The 26,541-nt window shown below is 40.9% G+C and overlaps 1 protein-coding gene across 3 annotated transcripts in view; it reads left to right on the top strand.

Moving 5' to 3' along the window:
• The window catches only part of MAP2K5 (mitogen-activated protein kinase kinase 5), a 120,980-nt gene that overhangs the window by 37,194 nt on the left and 57,245 nt on the right, over positions 1-26,541 (top strand). For all 3 annotated transcript variants that reach the window (XR_010614524.1, XM_065688126.1, XM_065688125.1), the window contains exons 9-15: positions 4,223-4,262; positions 8,281-8,349; positions 8,446-8,527; positions 11,053-11,114; positions 15,900-15,948; positions 22,783-22,856; positions 23,789-23,839. Coding sequence is in view for 2 of the 3 variants with exons in the window: in XM_065688126.1 (XP_065544198.1) it covers positions 4,223-4,262; positions 8,281-8,349; positions 8,446-8,527; positions 11,053-11,114; positions 15,900-15,948; positions 22,783-22,856; positions 23,789-23,839 (427 nt within the window). In the remaining variant the exon portion in view is untranslated. The remainder of the gene's footprint in view (positions 1-4,222; positions 4,263-8,280; positions 8,350-8,445; positions 8,528-11,052; positions 11,115-15,899; positions 15,949-22,782; positions 22,857-23,788; positions 23,840-26,541) is intronic.

Below are 26,541 nucleotides of genomic sequence, written 5' to 3'. Positions count from 1 at the left end.
AGAAACAAACTGACAATTGCTGTTTCTCTTGAGTGCTTCTCCTGTGAAACCTGAAGTTCTTTGCTTACCCTAGAAGGAATTATACTGCAATCACAGCGAGTAGTGCAGCTCCCCACTGTGCTCTTAGGTAAAATTCCTCACAGGGAGAATATAAAATTGTTAAGTCTTAGCAAGTTGAAAGAGGGAGAATGTTTTTGTTTGACGTCTAAGCTGTTTATTAAGCAGCTTGTGCATGTTCTGTTTGCTTGGGTTGGTTTGTTTTACTTCTGAACTGATCAGAAACTCACCATATTCAGTGTATGGAATTGTTAGCATTAAATATTGGGATGGGTTGCGGTTTATTCCGTAAAGAGGTTTGAGGCAAAGCATCTTACATTTCTGCTCTGTTTTTCTTAGCAGTGGAGCTCAGGGAGAACAAAGCAGGCTATATAAAATTCACTTACCTTTTTCTGCCTTTTCTTTTTGAAACAGAAACCAGCTGCTCTGCCGCTTTCACCGTTTAATTTGCTTTCCTTTAGAAACACATCTTATATACAGTGCGGGGAGGGGCAGAGATGCTGAGGAGCTGGCAGTTCCCCCAAAGCCCTATTCTAGTTCTCCATGATATTGATTTCTGGAACACAAGGGATGCACACGCCGTACTCCACAGTCCATCACAAGTTTTTCCGGCTTAGCTGGAGGGCTTTGTTCAAGCAGAGCACATGCTTGCTCCCACCCTGCCTTTCGCATTCCCTAAAATAACCCAGCTCTTGCCACGGAGCTGGGCAAGCTGCCTTTGCAGCGCTCCCTCAGGGGCCCTCTCCATTTTCAGAGCAGAAGAGACAAAGTTCTGCTAAAGGACTTGGCTCGCATAGGTCCCTTCAGGGCTTTAAATATCTGGGGATATGGTTAATAGTCAAGGTTAATAAAATATTTGACACAACTGTGCCAGTCTTGCTTAGAAGCTGTTCCTTGTAATGGATGGAACGGGCTCAGAATAATGAACTCTAGTGGGAACGGGCAGGATTTGAATTTCTTTTCCCCAGTGGGAAGGTTTCAGAGTATGTGGTGGTTGAAGTCTGCCCATCCTCTCATACAGTGTGTGGAGGCTTTAAACCAACCCCTCCGCATCACATGCTGTGTGTGCACACTAGGAGAACTTCCCAAAGGAGATGTTCGCCACTTCCTCCATCCCACATTAAGTGCAGTGTACCAGGGCAGGGGGGGAGGAAGATCCCCCAAAACTCGCTTTTTCCGCATCTCCCAGCTTTTTTGCTCCATTTTTACCTCTTCTTTGAGCTCTTGCAACGCTTTCTCCCACACTGCCTTTCTCACTGGAATGTATTTTATTCCTGAGGAGGACTTGCTGCTTTCCTTCCTCCATCCTCCCTGCAGATTTCTTTCTCCTTTTGTGCAACCTCTAAACATTTTGTTGGGTGAATTACTACTTGGAGTTATTAAACCTTGGTGTTAATTACACAGCAGTCCCTTATCTAGAGAGGGAAGGGGAAATGTGCGTCAGAACCTGCTTCCTGCACTTGGCAGAGTGCAGCAGCATTTCAGTGATAACTTTTTAAGTAGCTGATTCTGGCATCAAGTGTTCAAAAGTAATTTTTAAGCTTCTGGTTGCAGAAGCTGTGTCTGATGTGGTGCAATTTCTTCTTCACAATATATGATTTATAGCCACCAGTCTAATAATCTGATAGAGCTTTTGCTGGTTTTATGCAGTGGGTCAAAAGCAAACTCCAACAAAAAAGAGGGGAAGAATGAACTTGTTTTCCCAGAGCTGGTTTATGCAAGGAACAGTGTTTTCCTTGAAGGTTTTGCATTTCCACATGTTTAATTCCTGCTCTTTACATTTGTCTTCAAGTAGTTCAGTTCAGCAACTGTTTTACCTCCTCTTTAACATCCACTTGTCTTTATGGTCAGGCACTGCTCAGATCCATTCCTAGCAAGAGAAGTTGGAACTGTTTATTAGGTGACATCACTTGGCTACCATCCTGGAAGACTTTTAAGCCTGTGTTCACTGAAATGTGCAGTGAATGTTGCTGAGGAGCCTTTTGCATCTGCTTTGCTTCATCCGGTGATCTGGTTCTACAGTGATGACTTTGATTCCTTCTGAAGGTGTCACTGGGATCTGGGAGAGGTGACACTTGGGATGAGGCTTCACGTTACTTTATGAATATTAGTTTAATCTCCTCATAGACACCCACAGACTAACTCATGGTCGCAGTATGCACAGCAACTAGGTCCTTCATGCTGCAAACGTTCTGTGGGATTACTTCAGTGCATCCTTCTGAAGCTACATAAAGGTACTAAGTCTTCAGGCTTTCACTGTGCTGATTGTAACCGAAATGATCAATTCCATCTTCAAATTGTATGTAATATCTAACAAAACAGTTTTCCCTACACACTCATTGGAACGGGTAATTACTGTAGCAACTACAGACTAATTTGAAGTGTTAGCTGTTAATTAAAGCACTATAGAGGTGTACGGTTGTCTTTTGGTGTAACCAAAGCTCCTATTCAAACTTCATTAATCACTATGCAGTTATTGTGTTGGGAAAGGTCAGGACAACCGAGATGCCGGATCAGCCTGGAGTAAACAAATTCTGTTCGTCCCAGGTAGCATGGCATTTGCAGAGCCACTGGCCATGCTGCACCCATGGGCATGGCATCTCCTTTGTGATCCAGTGCTCAGCCATAATTAAATGTTAAATGGGTCCTGTCAGTGCTCTGTAAACCAAACCAGGTATCTGCCCTCTGCTGGAAATTGAACCCAAACTTCCACGGATGAATTAGCGTGCATCATAATTAAATAATCAAGTCTTCCCTTTTAATTCACTTGGAAACAGGAGATCTCTCTTATGGAAAAAAGATCAGCTTTCTTGACAGGCTAATTAAGTTGCCAAACTGTCCGGCACAGTACATCGGCAGCTAACAGACGCTGAGCATGCTATCTCAACCTGTTCACTTGCTTGTCATTGCTGTTCATCTTAAGTCCATAATGTTTTGCCACTGTTGGTTCATCCCTAGTTACAGCAAAGTTCATTTACTCCATGGGATTCATGGATTATGCATTCAGCCAGCAGTCTGTCAGAGCTCCATCTTTGCTTCTTGCCTGTTGTTGTGATATTAAATAACATTGATTTTTTGGTGCTTGCTCCTACAAGCTGATGCCACTTGGCCACATAAATGTTTATCCTTCAGTTATTAAATTAAAGTGAAGTTTTCAGAAACTTCCAAACCATTAATAAATGATATGAACACTCAGGGTTATAAATAAGATTAAACAACAGTCTCGCCCTGTGCTATGTGTGATTTTGCATGCAAAAAAACCCAACTTTCTTCTTCAGTAATAATTGCTAGAGGTATGTAGTGGTAAAACATTATAATTCTTTAAAGTTAGTGCCACATATATGACATTGCTCTGTGTAGAGTCATAAATCAGGATGAGACAATAAAACTAGTGAAGAGGAAAACCTTTAATGGTTTTGTTTTTATGCAAAATTCCATCAGATTTTTAGTAGACACTTTTTTTTTTTCCACCTCCTTTTTATTTTCTTAGGAATTCGTGGTCAGGAATGTACAAGTCAGTGTTAAATAGCCAATTTCTTTAGAAATTAAGACAAATGACTTGGAATATAGTGGGAAATGATTCTGGGTCCATGTGTGCATGAACAATAGTGCTTTCTAACCTTGTATGTGTACACGTGTGCTAATCTTAAATACAAATGCAGAAAGGTCATTTCACTCACTTTTTCTGTGGGTCCTTAGGTTGTGATAAAGAATCAACCATTACTTTTATTGCACTTTAATTGATAGAGTTGTGGATCTCACTGTCTTACCACTAAAAATATCCATAGGGCTGCAAACTGGTGTGGTAAACCTTGTTTTATGTCAATAAAGGGTATTTATTGATTTTATTTCATTGAAAGAAAATGCGAGAATGGATAAATTTGTACCCATAAGTTTACTATTCCGCTTTCTGAAAGTCTTCAGTGTGCAGATTTTGTATAAGACATGCAGATGTAAAAACCTGCTAAATGGTTTCATTGTAAATATAGTCTTTTGATCAATTGTTTTCATCAGTCTTCCTTTTGAAATGCTCTCTGAGATTGGTTTAATGTAAAACAGATTAGCTCTAAGTCATTTTTCTGTGAAATTAGTGGATACAAGCTGCACACATGTATAGAGGTAATTTTATGTGATCTCAACTTACTTAATTTTTTCCCTCATGCAGGGCATATCATGTCCCTAGTGGAAAAATACTAGCAGTAAAGGTAAGATATTACAGTAATTTTCCTTCTCTCTTTCTTTCTCTCCATTCTTTCTTGACCTTGATTTTCTTCCACTCCCTCTGATTCTTAGATCTCATTTGGGTTTATCACATTAATCCACACTGTTTATGGAGGAAAGCTCTACATTAGGCAGAAGTTCTTCCCTGTGAGGGTGCTGAGGCGCTGGCACAGGGTGCCCAGAGAAGCTGTGGCTGCCCCATCCCTGACAGTGCTCAAGGACAGGTTGGACACAGGGGCTTGGAGCAAGCTGCTCCAGTGGAAGGGGTCCCTGCCCGTGGCAGGGGTTGGGGCTGGATGGGCTTTAAGGTCCCTTCCAACACAAACCATTCTATGATACCTAAACCTGTCATGAGCAGTAAGACAGGAATTCTGTCATAGGCACAGAAGTATGGAAAACTTAAGTATAAAAGAGTAACTTTATTGTTTTATTACAACTTACAGTATGGAACTAAAAGTGCTGTTGCCCTAAATGCTGGGATTGTGTATGGACTCTGCTTTGCCCTGGTTCTTGCTCCTCATGTAATCTTCTTCAGGCTCTACAGAGCATCCTCTGTGTCTGCTGCGTTCAGTGCCAACATCGTTGCTCTCCAGCCCTGGCCCTGTGCTGCTGGGGAGCTGTGGGTGCCCCCAGAAGTTGCCTGGAGAGGAGGTGGAGCACGAGGAAATTCACACAGGCAGGAGGGAAATGAGTTCACCCTTTGCAAGGTTAATTGAAATCACCTCCCTGTGGCAAAAAGCACGTTCCCCAGCAATTTCACCTCCATGTTTCCCTTAGAGTCCATGGGTTTGGTTAGTCCCGGTGGGTAATTAGGATCCTGAAGATTTGGGGGACTAGGTTCTCTTGTAAGTACTACTCATGGTGGTCCTGTCAGTCTCAATTGTATTTTTTAGTGTGATTTCAGAAGAGATATTACATCAACCTGTGTGTGTTATCATAGTGTAAAATAACCTGCTCACAAGCTGGAGGTCAGGAAACCTGCAATGATAGCGATCATGCTGGCTTGCTCTATTAAGAAAATGACTTAACACATCCATGGCCAGGCATACCCAGCAATAAAAAGAGGCTGGGAGGATGGTAATGCCAGTGTCTTGACCTGATCATCACACGGATCAAGTGTTTTGACAGAGGATTACCACACTAATAGGAACAGCACTGGATGGATCTGTGAAAGCAGACTTCTGTGGTTTGGGGGCTTTTACTGATAATAAACCACGGATTTGGTAGGACAAGAAAACATTTGAAAAACCTGTTGATTAAAATGCTTTCAGATGGTAGAGAATCTTGTGAATATATTGAACAGGAAAACAAACCACTGTTACATATGCTATAGACCAAACCAATGTCATTTTATATGAACTTTGCAGCTAGGTATTGTGCAGAGGGTTGAATAGATTATTCACAGGTAACTTTTTTCCAATTAGAGGGGAAAATCTGAATGAAAACTGTGAGTGTACACTGGCTGATTGCCATTCTTCAACTGCTTTTAGTTTCTCCTGCTCTTAAGCTAGCATTTAAATGGACCATTTGATTAATCATTTGTATACCGACTATAATACTCCCAAATTTCCTTTGAGTTGTACATACTGTAAAAGACAATTATGTCGCCGCAGATTAAATAAGTGAATTAAAACAGAATAGCAGCTTAATTTGACCTGTGATTTTGCTCTCGTTCCCGTAGTGGAACGTATGCCACTCCAGCAAATAGATGAAGTCATCCATGACAGCTTGTGATGAATTGCCGTATTTATACTGTATATTTTAATAGCCTCACACTAATTTAAATTGAGCACAGAGTAAATTATAATTCAGTCACTTGACTGCTTGTATTTAACTTGACAACTCATCCTTATTTGTCCTGGAGGTGTAGTGGAGAGCAGAGGAAATATGTTCAGGTATTCCTTTTTTAAAAATTAACCCTTTTCACTTGGAATTTTAGGTATATGGAGTTCATGTAAGTTCTAAGTGTGCCAGGTGGTTTCAGAAGCGCTGTATTTTGGGCAGGAACTCAAGGAAGATGTCCAGGAATGCTTGGAGCCCCTTCCTGAATCCCAGAGGACCCCCGCACCATTTAAATTAAGAATCATAGAATCACAGAATGGTTTGTGGTGAAGGGACCTTAAAGCTCATCCAGTTCCAACCCCTGCCATGGGCAGGGACACCTGCAGCTTGCTCCAAGCCCCTATGTCCAGCCTGGCCTTCAACACTGTCAGGGATAGGGCAGCCACAGCTTCTCTGGGCACCCTGTGCCAGCACCTCAGCACCCTCACAGGGAAGAGCTTCTGCCTAAGAGCTCAGCTCAGTCTCCCCTCAGGCAGGTTAAAGCCATTCCCCACTGTCCTGTCCCTACAGACCCTTGTCAAAAGCCATACATGCTTGCCATACTGTTGTAGTGCATTTCCGTACATGCCCTACCCAGTAGTATCCTCAACACTTGTTAGTAGGGTAGATCTGCCTTTCTAGGTTATCCCACTGTTAGAATGCAGGGTCTGTATGTAATTATAGTTAATGCAAATCAGCCAGAGACCTTCCTTCATGCCAGGTCGTTGTTGATTGGATGTCAGTGATGTATTTGATGCTGATCATGCTAACTAGGCCTTGTTCAGGTCAGTGAAGCCTTCCCAGGGAACAGGCAGGAAAGTTTCTCGCTGTGAGTAGTATTTAGTGAGATAAAATGCTGATTTTATATTGTTGACAAGATTAAATTCTGTTAATATTCAGGGGTTGAAACTGATGGTGTCCCAGCAAATTATTGTAAGTTTTTCAGGCTGGAAAAATGTAAGTGAATATTGTTGGCAAATGATTATTGATCTAGACAAGTGTGTTAAACGTTTCTTGGCAGGCCTGTATTACACTTACAATTTAGTTTAGTGACAGCTTTTATAAATAACCCTAAAGCAAAGTCTTGATAGGAGCAGGTTATCGGTTTTTCTTTTAGACAGATTTTGATACTGTAAAATCTGTGTGTTTGGAAATGGCCTCTGTATTTTGTTGTATCAGCAGTATATGCAGCCTATTATATCTGTTCTGCTAATTCTGCAAATTGACTACATTTTGTTCCCCTTTAGCTTTAAGTATCAAACTGTGAAATATCGTGGTGGCTAAATGCATTTAGAATCCATTTTGGTTTATATACTAGTAGTTAATAATTGAGTGTGGAAGTCTTCAAATAATCATGGCAAGGAATTGCATATTAAAGTTCACTTTCAATGCTGGTTCTGCCAGAACTGGCATCCTTATTAAGAGAGTCTGTCTTGAAAATCCTGCAGACTTGTATCTCCACCTTCACTGCAGGCACTTCAGTCCTGGGTAGCAGCCTGGCTCAGAATGATGGAAAATGAGGGCTTGGATGGAGGAAGCAGTAATAAGCATGAGAGTGAGCTGCTGAGTGCTCCAAGTCACGGGGTGTGTAGTTGTTTTGAGGAATGCTCTGGTGATGCTTATCAAAGCATCTGTATCATCTGCATTTTTTCTGTGTAACAGTTTTCCATGCTTCATGCAATGTTAGCAATTCAGATAAAAAAGGGATAAATATTAAACTGAAACTATAAAGGTCATGGTAAGAGACACTCCTTCAAGGCACCACTGAGACGTTCAGAGGTGCTTCCAATACTGTGCGTATTTAGCCCTTAGAATTAGCTTCAGGTCATTGAGACCTACAGACCTACCACTCCTGCTCTTCACGTTACGTCTGTGGCTTGTGTTCAAGCCAAACTCATCTCATGGTTGAATGGTTAAACCACAGACCTGATGATAATTCATGGATAAAATTGTCTGTATAGCTTAGTTTGCTTGAAACTGACTTTTAAAAGTAAATAAATCTGTCCTTTCATTTCCATTTCCTTCCTTTGCTCATCGTTGTGTTAAAATACTCTTTCCATCTATTCCTGTCTTTCTTTTCCTCACATAAAGATAACTAATACACAGATGTTCAGGTTTTTATTTTGAATCATTCAATTTTTATGTCAACTGTGATCATATATCTCTTTTGTTGTATTTTAGGTCATACCCTTAGATATAACACTGGAACTCCAGAAGCAGATAATGTCGGAGTTAGAAATTCTTTACAAGGTATATACATTTTCTCATTTTCATTATTCTTCCTTATAATCTTCTTAACAGCAAATTTTAAACCAGGCTTCTCTCTTTTTCCCTTTCATTTCCCAGTGTGACTCATCATATATCATAGGATTTTACGGTGCTTTTTTTGTAGAAAACAGAATTTCCCTGTGCACAGAGTTCATGGATGGTGAGTTGTGCATTCAGTGTGCTTTTGGTTGCTAAGTCTGTCAATGGGAAAACCGTATCAAGATGTGCTTTTCCAGAACAGAGCAAAATGCAGTGGTATGACTGTATTAATTTCACAGGTAGTTTATAGACAGAATAGGTTGGTATTGGGCTTGTGTTACATTCTCCATGGGCTGCTGTGTTTTCCCGAGTGTAACTTCCCTACTTTTATTGAAAATGTAAATAGAACAGAAATAAATGCTGGCTTAATTTGTGGGTTGATATTTGAGTGTTCCATACAATCTGTCCTCGCTGACAAAACAGCTGTTCCTCACTTTTCCTGTTTTGATAGCCAAACCAGATTTTCTTTTAAAGAAATCTATTAACCCAATGTCCTGTGTGTTTTCAATGGAAATCGTCTCTTAATTGCAAGACAAGGAATGATTTTCTAACACAGCTGTTTAGCAGCGTGGCACCGAGCTCCTTTTGGAGTGTACTCCTGTTTCTCCCAATGTGAGTCTTCAGACCAGGGAGCTTGCAGTCCAAAGACTCACCAGACCACCTTCTCCACCATCTGATGCTACGGCCGTTGTGGAGATGTGTTAGTGCTTTGCTTTGAAATCTTTGTGCTGTGTGGAATTCTTGGGGAAAAGGCAGGGAAAGCATTGTGATTGCAGCAATTTATAATCATTGCTGCCCTCTGTGTATCAGTTCTGAGAGTGTGTTTCATGGCAGCTGCAGTCCCCTTGTGTCTCTTGCGCAACAACCCTCTTCACAGCATTCAACTCTTAACTTCACATTGTTGTTAGGAGCAATAGTCTGTTACTCGCTCCAGGATTTTCTTACGAGCCAGCATTTTATGCCTTCTCCAGGTCTTTCACAAAGGTTCCGTTAAGCTGGATATAAAGAAGAATCTCACAAAAAATTTTCTGTGGAGAGAAGGTTTTATGGCAGGAAAAATTTCCAAAGCCAAACGTGTATCATTAAGCATCATTGAATAGCTTCTTTCTTTCTGATATAAAGATAAAAAACCTTTAGGGTTTTATGGTGCATTTTGTTTTCTCCCTGTTAAAATGGTCTATTGTTGTTATTTCTCCCTTTTTACATTCACTACCTCTGTCCCAGGCATCACTGTGCCCTGTTTCTAAGTAGGAATATTCTCTCAGATTTTCCATATTTTGATGGAAAATGCTTCATTTATTCAGCAAAGCCTAGAAGCTCAGTTCCTTGCTATTCTCCTGCTGTGTGTCTTAGCCATTTCTCTGCTCTGTTCTTGCAGTTGCCTCAGATTTGCAAGCCTGTGTTAAGCAGGAGTAGTCCCATGCAGTAAGGAAGCATCTGTTCATGCCAAAACCATGCATCTGTCTAGAGTGTGTATGCCCCTACTAATTCAGAGATGTTTAAAATGATGCACATAAATGCTTGCAGTTCTGAATTCTTGTTTGAAAATACTGAAGCCTTTAGGGTATGCATCCCTCATGGTGTTGCACAACGATGGTGTTTACTGACCATGCACTAATTACTTGGAATTATACTGGAGATGACCTCTGGTCTGCCTCATGTTGTGCACTCCTTCTGGCAGAAAGCAACAGCAATCATTTAAAGGAAGAACAAAATGCAAATAAAGGGACCTTGCCATTTTTTCCCCTGAGACCTTTAATTTTGATGCATAAGGATACAGGTAAAGAGAAGAAAAAATACTTCCTCATCCTGCAGATGAGCAGCTTTAAACCTGACAAATGTTTAGCCCTTTGACCTGTCTTGGGCCAGCTTATAAGATTTCCTGAATCCCAGGACTCTGCCCAGTTGTATCCCAGCCTTTAATTTTGATGCATAAAAATATAGGTAAAGAGTTTTCTTAATTGCTGGACATTGGCCTCACTCTTTTCCCAATGGTGTCCTCAGTAAAATCTAAATGCTGCACTGAGAGCAGAGTTAGATCAGTGCTGAGCACTCTGAGAACCTCAAGCCTTGACTAAGACAACCTGCTCTTGCAAGCTAATGGTAATACACTCTGCCTGTAATTTACTTGTCCTTTGATTTATTTATTTGCCATTCTACTTGGGTATTTTTAATTCTCAATTTTAAATTTGCTTTCTTGCCCAATAATTTCACCCCAGGGATGTTTTGAACACTGGTTTGGTCATGAATTTCCTTTGCAGAAGATAAGGGAAAAGCCTCTGGACTCTGAAGTCCACTGTTGCTTTTGAGATGACTTTTTTATTCCTGAGAAGTTTCCCCAACCCTGTTGGGTTTGAGTTCTCCGACTTTGATATTCTGTCTTGTGACTGGGAGGTTTTCTAAGAGTTTGAGTGTTAATGCTTCAAGCAACAATAAGTAATGTGGGTGAAAAGACCCCCAGGTACTGTTCCATGTGTTTATTCAGAGTTTGGTAGATTTTTAAGGTCAGTTATTTCTGACACAGTTATTGTTATATCATTGATGGTGTTTTTATTAATAACCAAGGCCTAGAAACCCCTTGTGGCTTCAAATCTGGGGCAGTATTTCATTTTGTATTATCTAAGCACATTTTGTTTGTCCCTGCAGGGGGTTCTTTGGATGTTTATAGAAAAATTCCAGAGCATGTACTTGGAAGAATAGCAGTAGCTGTAAGTACTTCTTTCTTTATGTCTTTTGGGTTTTGATTGTGCATGTAACACAATGATTTAAGTGCACACATGCCCCCTTGGGACACCAAGTCCTGTCCAGAATACGTGTCCTCATTGTGAAAGGGAAGGTCCTTCCTAACCCTCGAGTGTGCACAAGGACACCGGGGTTAAGGAAGCCTTCCTTTAGAATTACCAACACATGAGTTGCCAGAGGCTCAAGAAATGTGATAAATTAAATGGGATAAGGAAAGAAGTCCTGAATTTGCTGGAGATCTGTGTGGTCTGTTTCTTCACATCAACCTTTGTAGAATGGAGCAGTCCTCTTGATCGCCTTTATTGAGCCTTGCAGTCCTTCTGTTCTATGTTCTATGTTCTATGTTTCCTTTAAAAAGTGATTCAGAAGCCCTGTCTTAGCCTTTAAGTTGATTCCCTCATCTGCTGCTTCTCGTGTGTAATTTCCATTCTAACTGTCCTTGTTCTGCACAAAGGTAACTCAATTAGGTTTGCTTCCCAGGCTGAAAAATTAAGTCAGCTCCTGGTACCAAAATGCAACGGCAGAACACATTATCTCTCTTCCCCTGTGGCAGATGTACTTCTGAAGGCAGATGAGGAGGAAGCTGCAGTTTTTATTTGGCTGACCAAGGCTGCCTGGGGACAGGCTGCTCTTACTACAGTGCTGGGACCCTTCACACCTGAGCAGTAATGGTTGAGGAGCTGATAGTGATTTTGGGGGTGATGAGCAGGGAGATGGTTTGTGAGCTAGGAAAAACCATCAATCCCCTATATCTACTCAGTTTGGTAACAAGGTGTTGACAATGGGATCCTTGGAGGACCTGGTAGTTCATCACTGTGTTTCAGCAGTATTCAGTGACTGCTCTGCTAGAAATTCACAGGCTGTGATTTGAAAACTAAATTACAGAACAACAAAAGAAGGAAAAAAAAAAACCCCAAAAGTTCCATCTTTTGCCAGAGCTGAATAAAGGGTAAATGACCAATGTCTTAGTGGATTTCCCAGGGGAGGGAGATACTGCTAAACAATTGCTAAATATAAGGAATACTTTGATAACTTAAGCAGTTTAAAGCATAACAAAGTTATTCTATCATGTGCCATTTAATTAAGTGCTGGGCTTTCACGTTCATTATACATCAAGCTGACAATTTAAATCCTTTAATCCAACACAGGCAGCTATTTAGTCTCTGTTCATTGTAATTCACAGCTCTACTTTCCTCTTAATTTGTGTGGCCTGCCCAGGGTGATGAGCATCCTTCTCTGATGCTGTTTCCTCTAAGTAGCTTCAAATCTGCTCATTATATAGCCTAGCAGTTTCTTACGGAATTTGAATGCTTTTCACCTTTAGTTCAGAGTAAAAACGTTTCATCTCTTCTTCCCTATGAAGCAATGAACAGTGTCCTCATATTCCTGAGTAGCATGTGTAGAGTGTAATAATACTGGGATGGGCCTTAAAGAATTTCTTCAGCTGCTTATTCCTTCCTCTTTTCCTTATTTGACTTCATGTTATGTATTTAATACATCCACATTAACTTACCTTATCATTTCCTTTACTTACTTTTGTCTCTCCTCTCCTCCATCCTCCCCAGCAACTTGGCTTGATATTTTGCTGATGTTCTCTTCCAATTATTCACTTATCCATAGTGGTGATGCTTCAGCCCCACCTTTTATGTCCTGATATATATATATATATATATATATATATATATATATATACTGTTCACCTGCAGTGTCATCTCTCTGTGAATCTGTTAGTTAGTGAGCATGACTCCCTGACATGGCCAGTGAGCTCATACTTAACAACTTCTAGTTATTTTATTTGCTGCTTTAGCAGCCTGTACTATGCCCACCACAGTGCAGGGAGTCAGTAAAGAGGTGAACAAAGGAGCAGGAGCCTTCAGAGAAAGAACTTGGCCCTTTCTCCTGCTTCTCTGTAACAGAAGGTGTGCGCTGAGGCTGAACCAGCACTGGCAGCGTCCCCTGCTCTGGTGCTGCTTTTTTGCTCAGTTGGCGTAGTAGACTTGTTGGAAGGAGACAGTGAAAGCCTTTGTTCTCTCTAGAATTTATCAGTGGCAGCAGGAATGGCTCCTTTAAGTCTTCACAACCCTGCATCTTGGTGTCTGATGTTTCAGAGGAGCCCAGCAGCTCGTTTTGTGGATTGGGCACCTTTTTGCCAAGTCCACAGACACCGTAATCCCTACCCTGGACAGTTTGGGAAGATTACTCAAAGCCTGGAGGATTTCTGTTCATGTACCGAGGAGAAGGAGGATATGAAACAAAGCTGGAGCTCACATGGATGGATTTTGTACACAAAACCTGGAGCTTCTGTAGTCTCTTTTTTCCCCAGTTTTTGTATGTTTTCTTTCTACCTTCCTTGCACCATGTACAGAGTCATTTGTCTTTTATTCTCCCGAGACATGTACAACGCATTGGTCTATTAAAGCTGCTTAATAATATGTGTGACCTGCACATCTGTTAATTAGAATATCCCTTTGTTGTATTTGAAGAAGTTTTTAAGAGAAACCCATTTTCAGAGGAAAGTGATGCTAGCACATGTAGACATTTAGCAGCATCCCAGCACTGCTCTCCCTCTGACTTGGACGTTTTCTTGCTTCCTTTCTTGTTATATGAATTTGCCATGAAAAGTGGTGGACTGACAGCCCTTAAAAACAGTGATGAGCTTTAAGGTCCCTTCCAAACCAAACCAGTCTAGGATTCTGTGATTCAGGAGCAGGATAAAATAGTAAGAGAAACTCCAAGAAACTGGAGGGATCTCTGACTTCATCATAAAATTCACCCTGTTTGCCTGTATGAGGCAGTATCAATGAGAATGGGAAAGCTCTCTTCTTCTTTGTGTACTTTATTTATGTGAAGGGCTAGTGTGCTTTTCCAAAGGAGAAGTGTATCTTGGGAAACCCAAAGTGATGTGGTTGTTCCTGCTTTCATACTGATGTGTACTTATTTGGGTCTGCCGATGTAAAATCTGTTCTACCTTTGCTTGCCACTTCACACATTTATTTTCACTTCAATTTCTGAAGCAGTGACATTGCGCACTGTATTTTGAGTGCTAATGTTGATTGAAGTTCTCCCTGAAAGGATGTGCACTTGAACTGTCAAGAGAGTGGGTGATTGACAGCAGGTAGAAGTACTTTTTGTGTCAAGGCTTTGTCAAGCCATTGTTGTAAAACCTGCTTTACTGAATACCAATAATTCCTGCTAGAAGTTCAATCAAAAGATACTCTATTCCAGCACCATTTTAGAATAATATTTAATATTTGAGAGTCCTTTCCTAATAGGCAGATGTAAGGTAAGTGAGGAACGGTGCTTTCCTCTGGGTTAGTCCGTCTGGGGGGGCTCCTGTTTGCATCTTTGCAGCCCAGGATAAAGGGAAGAACTCTTTTCAATCCTTTGCACACTGATGCTGAGAGAACTGGAACGTGAGAGTTTGTTTAATGCCGTGTCTTTCATGACTGCTTATCCAGCACATGTTCCATAATAAAGATGTTTAATAACTCACAGCTGTTGACTTTTTTCCCCTGTAGGAAACATTTCTTTTTTCTATGAATGCATGCTTTAAATTAAATAATTTCATAATGGTTTTAAAGATTTTGAAGAGTCCAAATAGATGTTTAATAATCAGAGCAGCTTACTGTCATCAGAAGCACTATCACCAATGAGGAAGCCTGAAATGTTGCACCCCCTTTCTTTATTTTTGTATAAATACTTTTTGGTTTTTCCCTTCTTCTTACAACAAAATGCTGTGTGAGTACAATTCCCCTCTTTTGCTTTTTGAAAGGCCAACATGAACAAGGCCACACCACTGGGCACACAGAATTTGACTTCTGTTACAGGGAATTAGCACCTGAGGCTGTGAGATGGGTATGAAGTGTGAGTTAAACACTGAGGAATTGCCACCTAGAGCAGTTTATCGGGGATCCAGAATCATAATTCGCTTTACAAAAGAGATTGTGATTCCACTGACATTGGGTTTGGTTACAGAATAAGTTCTAAAAGGAGTTTCTAATCCGATAGGAAGGCTGTAAATCCTTATGCTCTCTGCTTTCATGCTGTATGATATTTTTAGCGCTTCTGCTTGATCACTGTAGCAGAAGTAATTTCATTGCAGTCTACTCGGACAATGAAAAGAATGTAATTGTTTTGAGTGAAAAACTACAACTTCACAGCTGTCGGTAATGCTTTATTGTTCTGGAGATGCACAAAGTGTCAGGGAAGTGAATGAGATGTTGTCTCAGAGATGGGAACTTATAGGAAAGATTTGCTCTGTTAAAAAAAAGCTGGTTGAGAGCAGGGATGGGTCGGGTTGAAAAAGAGCAGGAGGAGAAATGTGTTTGTTGAATCTTGCTCTCTAGGCTTGTAGTAAATGTAGGGGAAAATCGGAGTGTTAAAAATGCAAGAGTATTGGTGGTTAGTTACTTACAGAAACAAAACCTGCAGACAGGATGACTTGTAACACCCAACTGCTGTCTTAGGGAGTGGACTGATTGGCTTGTTTGATTGTTATAATGATATTGTACACAGGAAATAGAGTGGCAATTGGATCCAGTGATAGAATCCCAGACTGGTTTGGGTTGAAGGGACCTTAAAGCTCATCCAGTTCCAAGCCCCTGCCATGGGCAGGGACCCCTTCCACACTTTCTGGCCCTGGCTCCATACTTCATTGGAATTTGTGTCTTTAATGACTCGTGCCAGCTGAGATGTGCAGTATTTCTTACCAGGAATCTTTAATATGTGTTGCTTTTTTCTTTTTGATTCAGGTTGTGAAAGGCCTTACCTATTTATGGAGTCTAAAGATTCTGCACAGAGGTGAGTAACAGATGTTTTCTGTTTTCCAATGAAATACCGTATTATTTTATATTAACAACACTGCTATGGAGACTGTAGATCTTATAAACATCTGCTTTGATTCTAGTGGAGTAATGCAGAATGAATCTTGCTCATTAGCCTTGCATGTCTTCTGATAAAATATTTTTACTGCTCTTCTCTTTTATTGCCCTCCCTGTTCCCCTGCAAAGAAAAAGACTGAAGAAAGAAACAAATTTTATGGAGACGGAGATGCTCAGTGTTACAGGCAGGTGCCCAGTGGCAAAATGAGCAAGGCAAATCAGGTGTTTGCCTGGGAATGAAAATAGAAGATGGATAATGTGTTTTCTTATGTACCTCAGAAACCTCACGTGACAGCCACAGGCATTGCAAGAGTCTCTAAAATCGTGGCCCACTGTCCTCTAACATGGTCATGAACAATGAAAGAATCTTTAAACCTGCTTGCGCATAAGGCATTTTATTTTGGTGTTTTGCTGTTTGTTCTCCTTCCTGAAGCTCATCTGTGTCTTTTTAAACTTCTCATTTAGTTCTTGCTTTTAAATGTTATTTTGCTTTGTTACAAATATACCTGTTGTGGAAAGTTAATTTAGATATATTAGAACTTTCAAAATCAGTGCTAATTCTGGAACAGTGGAAAACGCTGTTTAAGGAACAAAGAAGCTCTTCACCCTTCACCACCCCCCACCCCCCCAAAAAAAGGAAAACTCATTACATTTATAATGTGTCTAAAGTGTCTGAACGTAACTGCTTTGGTTCCTAATGTTGCTAACAATACTGTTTAATTTAACCCATCTGCTCACTCAGCCCGAGTGCGCAGTTGGAGTGTGCAGTAACCGACATCATTTGGGATTGAAAGAGAAGGGTAAAGTAGAGAGACACATAGAAAATCTGAAGTTGCAAACCAAGTGGGTAACAGCATTTCTTGTGGGGTGACTGGTTTTGGGGTGGCTGAGAGGCAGGTGCAAGGCTGAGCAAGCTGATGAGCAACGCCTGGCTTGTGTGCCCAGTGTCCTGGTGTGATCCGTTCAAGGAACTGGACAACTCTGGAGAGTCATCCAGAAATCTGTGTTCTGAGTGGTAAGAACATGCTAATGGGAAACACTGATTATGGTATGTATTGAGGTCCTGCCCATCCTTAGACCTCAGACTGTCCTCAGGCTTTTGTGGAGAGTTTGAGTGGAGGGGGAGATTGATCCTTCCTTTGTGCAATGCCCCAGCGAGCAGCTGTGCAACACGACATTGGCTTTGATTCCTCCTCAGTTTCACAGCATCTCCTTCCTGGGAGGTCATTGTGATGAGAGAGCACAGGCTCTCTCCTAGATAGGAGAAAAAGGCCTGTGGCCAGAAGAGTGAGTAGAGATCAAGTAAGGTCCTGGCTTTGTTACCCCCGATTAGAGGCTCAGTGAAACACTAAGGCTGCTAGTGTATTTGACCCTTGGCTGTTGCTGGATTAAAAGAACAGAAATAATCCCGAATCCATGACCAGCTCAGTGCAGGCACAGGTTACCAAGGAGTCTTCATTTCTGATGATGGTTTCAACATTTCACCTACTAGCCTGGATGTTGCCAGATGCAGATTTAGTAGCTCCATCCACTTGCAGCAAGAGGATGAACAGTCTAGATGCCAGAGCTGCTACAGCAATTGTCAGAATAAATGACAAGGTAGCTGGAACATCCAGGGCTGGACATTACTACACATTATTGCTACACTTTTATAACACCCAAAGAAAAAAAAAGGCACATTTGGATCTTATTTTTCATTTTCTCATTTAAGATTTTGGTCACCTCCTCAATGTGATTTGAAGAGAGCATTGTGGGCAAGCATAAGTACTATAACTGCAACGTTTTTTTGTTTGTTCTGCTGTAAATTTAGAACCTAGATCTGATTTTTGCCTTGCCAGTAAAACAAAATCCCCCCTTTTATATGGGTTTCATTGCCTTGATTGAAGAGCAGCTCTGAGTTTTTGATGAATTATGTATGGTCCTTGCCATGGCCTAAAGAAAAGCGCAGAAACTGATTTTTCATCGCACTTCAGATGTTTCTGGCCTTGGTCTGTTGCTGGAATGACCAAGGTGAGAACAGCACTGCAGAGTGCCATGGAGGGGATAAGTAGAATTCCAGGTTCAGCAGAGTTTCCTCAAGGTTTTCAGTCTCGGTATCTGTTTTGAGGACACAGAAAAAGTGTGTGTACTTCTCTGTTTTAAAAATGGGTACAAAGTAATACCATGCCAGGGAAATGCCTGTTTCTCAGGGTAATCTCTGGCTACTGGTTTTAATGCATCAGAGGTAAAAGAAAGACAGTTTAACCCTGACTTCCTTGTTGTCACATGTAGAAGATCATGCAGGAAGCTCACACAGGCTAAGGAGTCAAGAGTTTCCACCGCGGCATAAGGAAGGTGGAGAAGCTGTGTAAGGCAGCGCGGCAAAGACAGTTTGTGACTAGAGCATGGATTAAAGCAAAGGAAACAAACAATGAGCAAGTCTTTTATTGCAGATCAGACATTTCAGCAAATATTACAGCTTAACTTCAAAACAAACCTTGCAACTAATGAGGTGATAGCCGTGCATATTAATAAACCCAACGCTGTAGTCTTAGTCATCACACCCACATCAAACATAAACATAAGATTAACACCTACACCACTTCTTTGGAAGATGTGAGAATGTCCCAATGATAAGTGTGCTCTTTTCCCCAGAGGATAAGAAGTAGAAATGGAAGGGTAATGAGAAATTAACTTAGATTTAAAACAGAATTAGCAATTAAACAAGTCTAATCATGTACAAAGTCAAAGTTTGTATAAAGACAAACCAAAATCTGTTAAGTTCAAGAATAAGTATAGACCGTATGCATTTTATCTGCTATGTTTTTTTCTCTTCACACCTGCTTATTAAAGGAAATGTATGAAATCAGTGTTACCCACTTGTGTTTAATTGTGCTCATCTGTATTTGTATGTGTGTTGGGGGCTGGTATATATTTGTGCTGGTTTGGGCCCCTTGGTTTCTGAGCAGGTTTTAGATCTGCCAGTTTTGGAGTGGAGCTCTCTTCGGATTTGCGATGCGTGAGGCTGTGCGGGTTGATGATCTCAAGATGTTCCCAGGCTGTTGGTGGCTGGGCGAAGGAGAAGGGAGGTTTGTGCATCACTCAGACAATCTCTTTTTTACCCTGGGTTATTCCCATAGAAGGATATTCAAATCCTCTTTGTTCTGACAAGCTACTGAAGCTGAGGAGCGATGGTTGGTAGGGGCAGGTACTGCTGCAACAGGGACAAGGAGTGTTCCCATCTTAGTTTGCTGAGGATTTCACCAGAGGTGCCCAAAACAGTGTACTTGATTTTTCACCCACCCTCTTTTTAGCTTTAGGGGAGAAAATTGTTAGTGCAGAATGTAATGAAGCACAAACAGAAATACTAGGGCATGTGTATGTATACCTCTGCATACTTACATGTTTAGCTAAGCACATACGTGCGCACTCATGGACCACTTAAGCTTATTTACAACAAAATACTCCTGGCTTCTGCAACAAGCATGCTGGAGAAGTCATTATGGCAAGGAAGTATTGTAATTTTCCCAGCAGCTTCTCTTTAACAGCAATGTTCTGTGAGCTGTCTGCAGGTAGAACCGTGCTTTTGTATCTCCTCTTCCTTGAACCTGGCGTGCTGTGGGTTTATATATTTAAAAGACAGGAAAAGTCAAGAGACAGCTTTTAGAAAATGTTGTTTTGTTGTTTGTTGGTTTTTTTCCCCTCACAATCACCAATCCATTTGCTTTCAATAAAACAAGATGAAATGTTTGGTGTTCACAAAGCTGAACCCATGACAGTTCTGTTTACTGGTAAGCGCAAGCTTTGGAGGTCCCATTTATTTGCAGAGAGGTGAAACTACTTAGGCAGATATATCATAAAGAGGACTTGTTCCTCCTCTATAATGATGCTTCATGGAAGTCATTTGTATTAAGCAAGCACTGGTAATGGGAGCATAATGACCCCTTTTGGCTCTTGTTTAAATTCTTTCACTTCTAAACAGTAATATTAATCACAAGCAGATGGTGCAGAACATTATTTATGCACATTTGTTTTCCAAAACCAAAAAGGAAATGTTTAACCCATTAACTGAAGCTGTTCATGAAACAAAAAGGCTAATTTACTGATTGGGTGATTTTTCTCCCCACTTTCAATGTGAGATACTTTGTGAAGTGACATCTTCGTTGAGGATTGTCGCTTCCCTTTCTTCTTGAGGAAATCAGTGCAACCCTTGAAATTCATAGCAGATATTTGCTTAAATCCCCTGTTTGTGGTGCTAGTTAAATTCTGCTGCAAGGATAGATAGTGTTGTTATAGCAGTGCTTGTTTGGCTACAGCTTGCTCAGTGGAGGCCCCAGCCTGGGCAGGCTGCCCTTTCTCATGGGCTTCTCTGCCTTCGTGGGCTGAGGCTTCCCTTCCTTCATGGGGTGACCATTGATTGTTTTTTTGTTTTAGGAATTTCTCCTTTTATTATTGTTTTATTTGTGGAAGGATTTCGGGATCAAGCAATGCTCGTTGAATGACAGATGTTCTTTTCAATTATATTGACTTACTGTCCTTTCCCAGGGAAGGGAAGTTGGGTCTGCAGATCCCCAGTGACACAAGGTGGGAGCTGGCCACATTCGTTCTAACTTGGTGGGAGCTGGCAAACCCAGTGGGACAAGGAGACAAATGTGATGTGTTGGTTTCCTCCAGTGAGTTGTGTTAAGGGAATAAGGACTTGTGGGATGCCCTTGGAGCACATAGAATCATAGAATGGTTTGGGTTGGAAGGACCTTAAAGCTCATCCAGTTCCAACCCCCTGCAATGGGCAGGGACACCTTCCACTAGAGCATGATTCAGCACAAACCCGGGATGTAGGTAGCTCTGTTGGCTGCCATATTATTAGAAAGAAGGTTAAACAGGATTACTGTGCAGTGTCCTTTTCTCCTCAGGATTCAGGGTAGATCCTCTGATGGAGTCATCATGTCTTGATAGGTGTAGCAAAGTCAGTCAGCACCAGAGGTCTGTGCTGTTTGTGAGCTGCCACAAGGAAACCTTTGAGTCTCCCTGAAGTTTTAGTTAGAAACCATATTCCTAAAATGTTGGGAAGTAGACAGGATATTGGTGACTGCATGGATGTCTCCATAGCAATGTTCTGCTCATCACCTGTGGTGTGGAATGGGTAAAAATCCACCACAGATGCAGCACGTGGATTGAATTCCTAAAGATGAGGTGAGATTGGGATAACATACTGAGTCTGTTGATGCTGTAACATGATGGAGACACTCATGACTGATTGTTCTTTTGCCTTTGGAGGGAAATAGCCAAACATACCAGCACTGTCAATACCTAACTTAAAATGAACTGAATTCCTTAAGCTGTATAGTGTACTGTTGGATGCTACCCTTTTTTAAACTAGATTTTTCCCTCATATATAGGAAAGCATTTAATCAGCTTGTTAATTGAGGTTATACATTTGTACATTACAGAGACAAATTAAGCAAGCTACTGTGGTACCAGGAAACATCTGCTGAACAAAGGCAAACTTAATGATAAACAAAATTAGGTTCTTTTCTAGTTGGGTTTCATCCATCTGCACCCAACTAGTGTTCACTTTTAAAGAAGGCAGAGATACAAGCTATTGCTTTTAATCCATTTTGACAGAAGAAAGCAGTGATTAGGCAAAGCCACTGTGCTCTAATCTTCCCAAGTTTAAGCCAGACCCTAGCGTGCACATGGTACTTTACAACTGCCATTGCTGGCACAGAAAAGATGCTCAGTGTTTCCTGCACTGCCATTGAACTTATTCACACATCAATTTTAGAGTATGCAGCAGAAGTAAACCAACTTCTGGCATCAGAGGGGGTCGGCATTAAGTTCTTATCTGGCTTTACGATGTACATTGATGTTTTATTTGCTGGAGCAGGATTCGTAATCCTTAGTAGTCATTTTAAGGCATTGTTCCAAATCCATGCGATGGGAGCTGTGTTACGCAGTAGAAGCCGTGGAGGTGGAAGCCAGTAGCTCTAAAGAATGGTGTGCCCAAGAGCAGAGCTGCGTTCTGTGTTCCTGCAGCTCAAATGTGCTTGTATGTTTGCTGTTTAGCCTGTGTACCTCTATACAGGTGTTTGTGGGGGACACTTTGTAATTTTCATAGAATATTAAATTCTGCTCTTGTCACCACATGGAATTAGGTGAGAGCTGTTGGAGAAGAAGGAGGCAGGGTTAATTGCAGTGATAAAATGCCAAGTCACAAGGCTGGGATGAATGGTGAAAGGTCAGCCCAGCTATCCCTTGGTACAAAACCAGGCTTCATTCTTCGCACGGTTGCTTTTGGCTTGTTCCTAAATCGTCCAGTGACACTTTGTTCCCTGTCAGCCATTTCCACTTCACACCATCAGCCACAGATCCTTTTTTGCAGACCTGCTCCAGCCCGCGCTCCAGGCAGTTGTTTAATCCTGTATTTATGCAGTTGATTAATCCCTGTTTAAACACAGTGTTTCTATTTGTCCCTATTGAACTTCATGTAATGTTTTCACTCTGATTTTCCAGTTTGCCAGGGTCGCTTTGAATTCTAGGTCCTGTTCTCCAGCACGCTTGCTGTCCCCCCCAGATTGGTGTGACCTGCAGATTTAATAACATGAATTATTAGTCTTTGAGATACAATGCCTGTGCTACTGACTGCTACAAACCAGAGGCTGCGTTTGAAATATATCTGAACTATTTCCTGTGAAAATCCATCACGCTGATATTGGTAACGATCCCTGTGCACACGATGCCATAATTAGAGAATACACTTTTGTTTCCCCAACAGATGTGAAGCCATCTAATATGCTGGTGAACACACGAGGCCAGGTGAAGCTGTGTGACTTTGGGGTCAGCACACAGGTAATTCCCCCCTTTTAGATACGTGCCTGCTCTCTTCCTAATGTCAGGAATCACCTGGCTGCCAGACAAACAGCCCCACAGCAGGCTCCCCTCTGCTGGGAGAGCCCTATTCATTTTTAATCTCTGGGCGACTTTTCTTCATCTGAATATGATTGTTCATTGTTTAATGACAGTAAAAACTGCTGATATTGTAATTACTACTTACGAATAGCAAACTTCATTGATATGCAGCTTTGATCTGAAAGCGTTTTGGCCAGACAAAAGGGAGGGCAGAACGAGAGACGTGTCTGGGGAGCCCAACTGGCCCACAATAAAAATTAATATTGGGAGTAACAATAGTGGTGGGCTTCTACACTGTGCAGCACAAATTTTAATTAATTTCCATTTTGGGCCTCCCTGGAGAACTTCTCTGATAGTGACCCATGAGCTTGCTGTGATGTTGATTTGAATTTCAGCACCTTTACTCTCAGCCAAACACGAGGACCAAAGAGAAGGTCAGCCTTGTATTATAAGTTGTCAGAGTCTGTTGTCCCTCCAGCATATTTAGTGCTCGTTGCATTCAAGTGATGAATGTGGCTTTATTCACATCTTGAGCCAGCTGACTGAAAAATGAGCGTGTTCAATCCTACTTCAAATTGACTTTTTATATCAGACTAGTTTGGGGTACTAAAGCGATAAGCATCCTGTTTAACAGAATTGTTTAAGGTTATCTGCCATAAACTGTAATGCAGTGCTTGTTTAAATTGGAACTCTCATTCCGAACAAAAGAGAGATTTAATCATTTTTAATGCCTTTGCAGATAAATTTGTTCCCTTTTACATAATTTTTAGTTGATTTATAGGAATGATGATTGTAGGTTAAATGAGGAATAATTGCCCATTTTATTTCCACATTATCTTTATATTGTTCTAACAGACTGTTTTGTCTGATAGCTGGTGAATTCTATAGCCAAGACGTATGTTGGAACAAATGCTTATATGGCGGTAAGTGGATTTATGCAGGAATTACATTTAAATAGAAGTATTTGTTCACAGTCTTGTTCTGTGTAATGCAGGATATATTCTAAATCAATTCTCAAACTTCATCTCTCCTTATCCCCAGCATAAGCTATGTCTTAATTGTGCACACCACGAAACAAGTCCCTTGTGCTGTCTTAGAGACCCAGTCTCTTCCTGCCTGTGCTCCCTACCAGCTCCCAGCTCTGTGACACTGTGCTTCTTGCTGATAAGAAAGAGTAATATTGGGAAAGTGTTTATTTAATGTGTTTCTGGGTGCCTTTACTGCATTATAACAGCTGAGAACAAAGCAGAGTCAGTTTAACATTCAAAACCCAGTTTTCCGCAGAGATCGTAGAATCATAGAATCACAGCATGGTTTGTGTTGGAATGGACCTTAAAGCTCATCCAGCTCCAGCCCCTGCCATGGGCAGGGACACCTTCCGCTAGAGCAGCTTGCTCCAAGCCCTGTCTGACCTGACCTTGAGCACTGCCAGGGATGGGGCAGCCACAGCTTCTCTGTTGAGGTGATGAGACTACCTTTGCCTTATTTCTGTACATTAAAGTCTAAATTCCCATCATTTTTAGACCAAATTAGCCCATTGCTGAAGATGTCTCACAAGGGGGAAGGCTGCCGCTGTTAGCTAGGATGGGAGGTTTGAGTTTAATGGTTCCAGCTGACCTGACAACTGGCATGTGGTGTTCATGTCATGGAGATTAATATGGTGACAAGGGCCAGTCTGAAAGTAAACTACAAAAGTTAGCATTTATTTTCCATTAGATGAATGTGATTAATTTCAGTTCTCCATTTAACAGATGTGAAAACTTAAATGCTTCATTTTAGAGCAGTGTATTAACCACTGTCTTTTATTTTTGGCAATTAAAATTCTCCTAACAAATTATTTATGTCATAATACTAATGAGGAGAAAATCAGTGTTCAGCTTGTTTTAAAAAAGAAGAGAAAACAATACAAAATGGTTGATAATAGTATTTTTCAAACCTTGGAAAAGAGGAGAGAGAAATCCGTGACCTTTAATCGCTTTCAGGTATTTTTTCTTACTTTCCTGTCAGAAGAAAGCAAACCAGGGTGTCCATTTAGTTGCTAAGTGCTTTTCCAGTCAAGGTGTGCTCATTATGTGGCTTGTGAAACACTCATGTCGCCATCCTAGGAAGACTTGGTCTGTCCTGTGTCATCACAATGTTATGTGCAGAAAAGTGTTTTAAAAACACAGAGGAAAAAAATGTGGTCTTGGGCATTATCAGTTTTACAGTAACCTGCTTGTTTGGATGGCTCCATTTACTAAAAGAACTGGAATATAGTGATTCAGGCAAATAAACAGCTCAAGTTAATCAACTTCTCCAACTCAGTTATTACTCTTAGATTGGGCTTAAGCAGGTCTGAGAGTTATATTATGCTTTTAGTGTACAACTCAAGAGTACTGTTCTCTTTCCCAGGTGTACATTAAATAAATGACTTTTTCCTTACTGTGTATGGATAAATGTGTGTTCACCTTCTAGTGGCAAAAGAGGAATTTAAGCTCAAATATACTTGCTCTGATTTCTTATGCTAGAATACTTTTACTTGCTGAATGAATCATTTCTTGATGTCAGATTTATAGGCAAGTCATCAAAAAGTAACAAAGGCTGTAAGCTTTGGTTTGCCCATTTGGCAGACTGGGAGTCAATTTGAAACCATTAAAAAATAAAGGTTTCTGTTGAGAATATAAAAGCGAAAAAAAAAACCCTTTTTGATAGGGAAATTAAAATTTCCACCAAAAAAGGGATTTTCTGTAAAATCATTTTGTCAGCACTTTATATAGACAAAAAATTGTGGATGGAGAAAGTAAGCAGTTGTCGAAATTTAAAGAGAAAATGGTTTTGAGCTGTGTATCCTTGGGATGATCTATGTTGCACACTTGACTTTATGCATGTGCTACTCTTATTTTCATCTGCTTTTCCATACTCTTAAATACACATAAGTAGACTTCTTGTTTAAACATGTGAATGATTTACTTGCTGCTATCTTCTGGGAAGGCATCATTTCTAACTAGAAGTTGCCATGTAAAGCTTGAGCCAAGGGAAGAATAAACCATTTAATATCCCTCTGTGTGAATTAGGCATCTGATCTGGTGGCTTGGGAAAGGCCAGGGTCTCATCTGCACTACAGGAATCTGCTGTTACCACCTTGCCACAGGTATAAGATTTTTGGGTCACTGTTCAGCTCAAAATGAGACTCATTCAAAAAGATTTGCTGTTCCAGTTCCATTCAGAGGTGGTTTTTAGGTTATGGCAGTTGTGGGAGACAATCCTTAAAGACAATGCGGGCAGCACTTAGGTTTTTACTTAACGTTCATGCTGCAATAAAAGCTCTTGACCTGGGATTAGCAGGGCAGAGGAAACATTCGAAAACACATTGGACTGGCACTAATTTGGGAGTTTGTTTTCTGACAAAGGTCTCTGGATTATTAAAGACTGAAAATACAGCCAGTGCTTTGTAGGTGGTTGGGCTAGACAGGTGCATTAACAGCACAGTGGGGAGAGAAGTCTCATGGAGCCTTTTATTGTTACATTTCATGCTGTACTTGACCTTGGAAATGCTTAAATTGTAGCTTTCAAGTAAAAACTAGCAGTTTTATTTTACAGCATTCTGTTTCATGAGGCATTAAACTTGCTATTAATAGTTTTGAGT

Source organism: Lathamus discolor, chromosome 8 (assembly GCF_037157495.1).
Source record: "Lathamus discolor isolate bLatDis1 chromosome 8, bLatDis1.hap1, whole genome shotgun sequence".
NCBI classification, from domain to species: Eukaryota; Metazoa; Chordata; class Aves; order Psittaciformes; family Psittacidae; genus Lathamus; species Lathamus discolor.
This window is presented reverse-complemented; position numbering and strand designations above follow the sequence as displayed.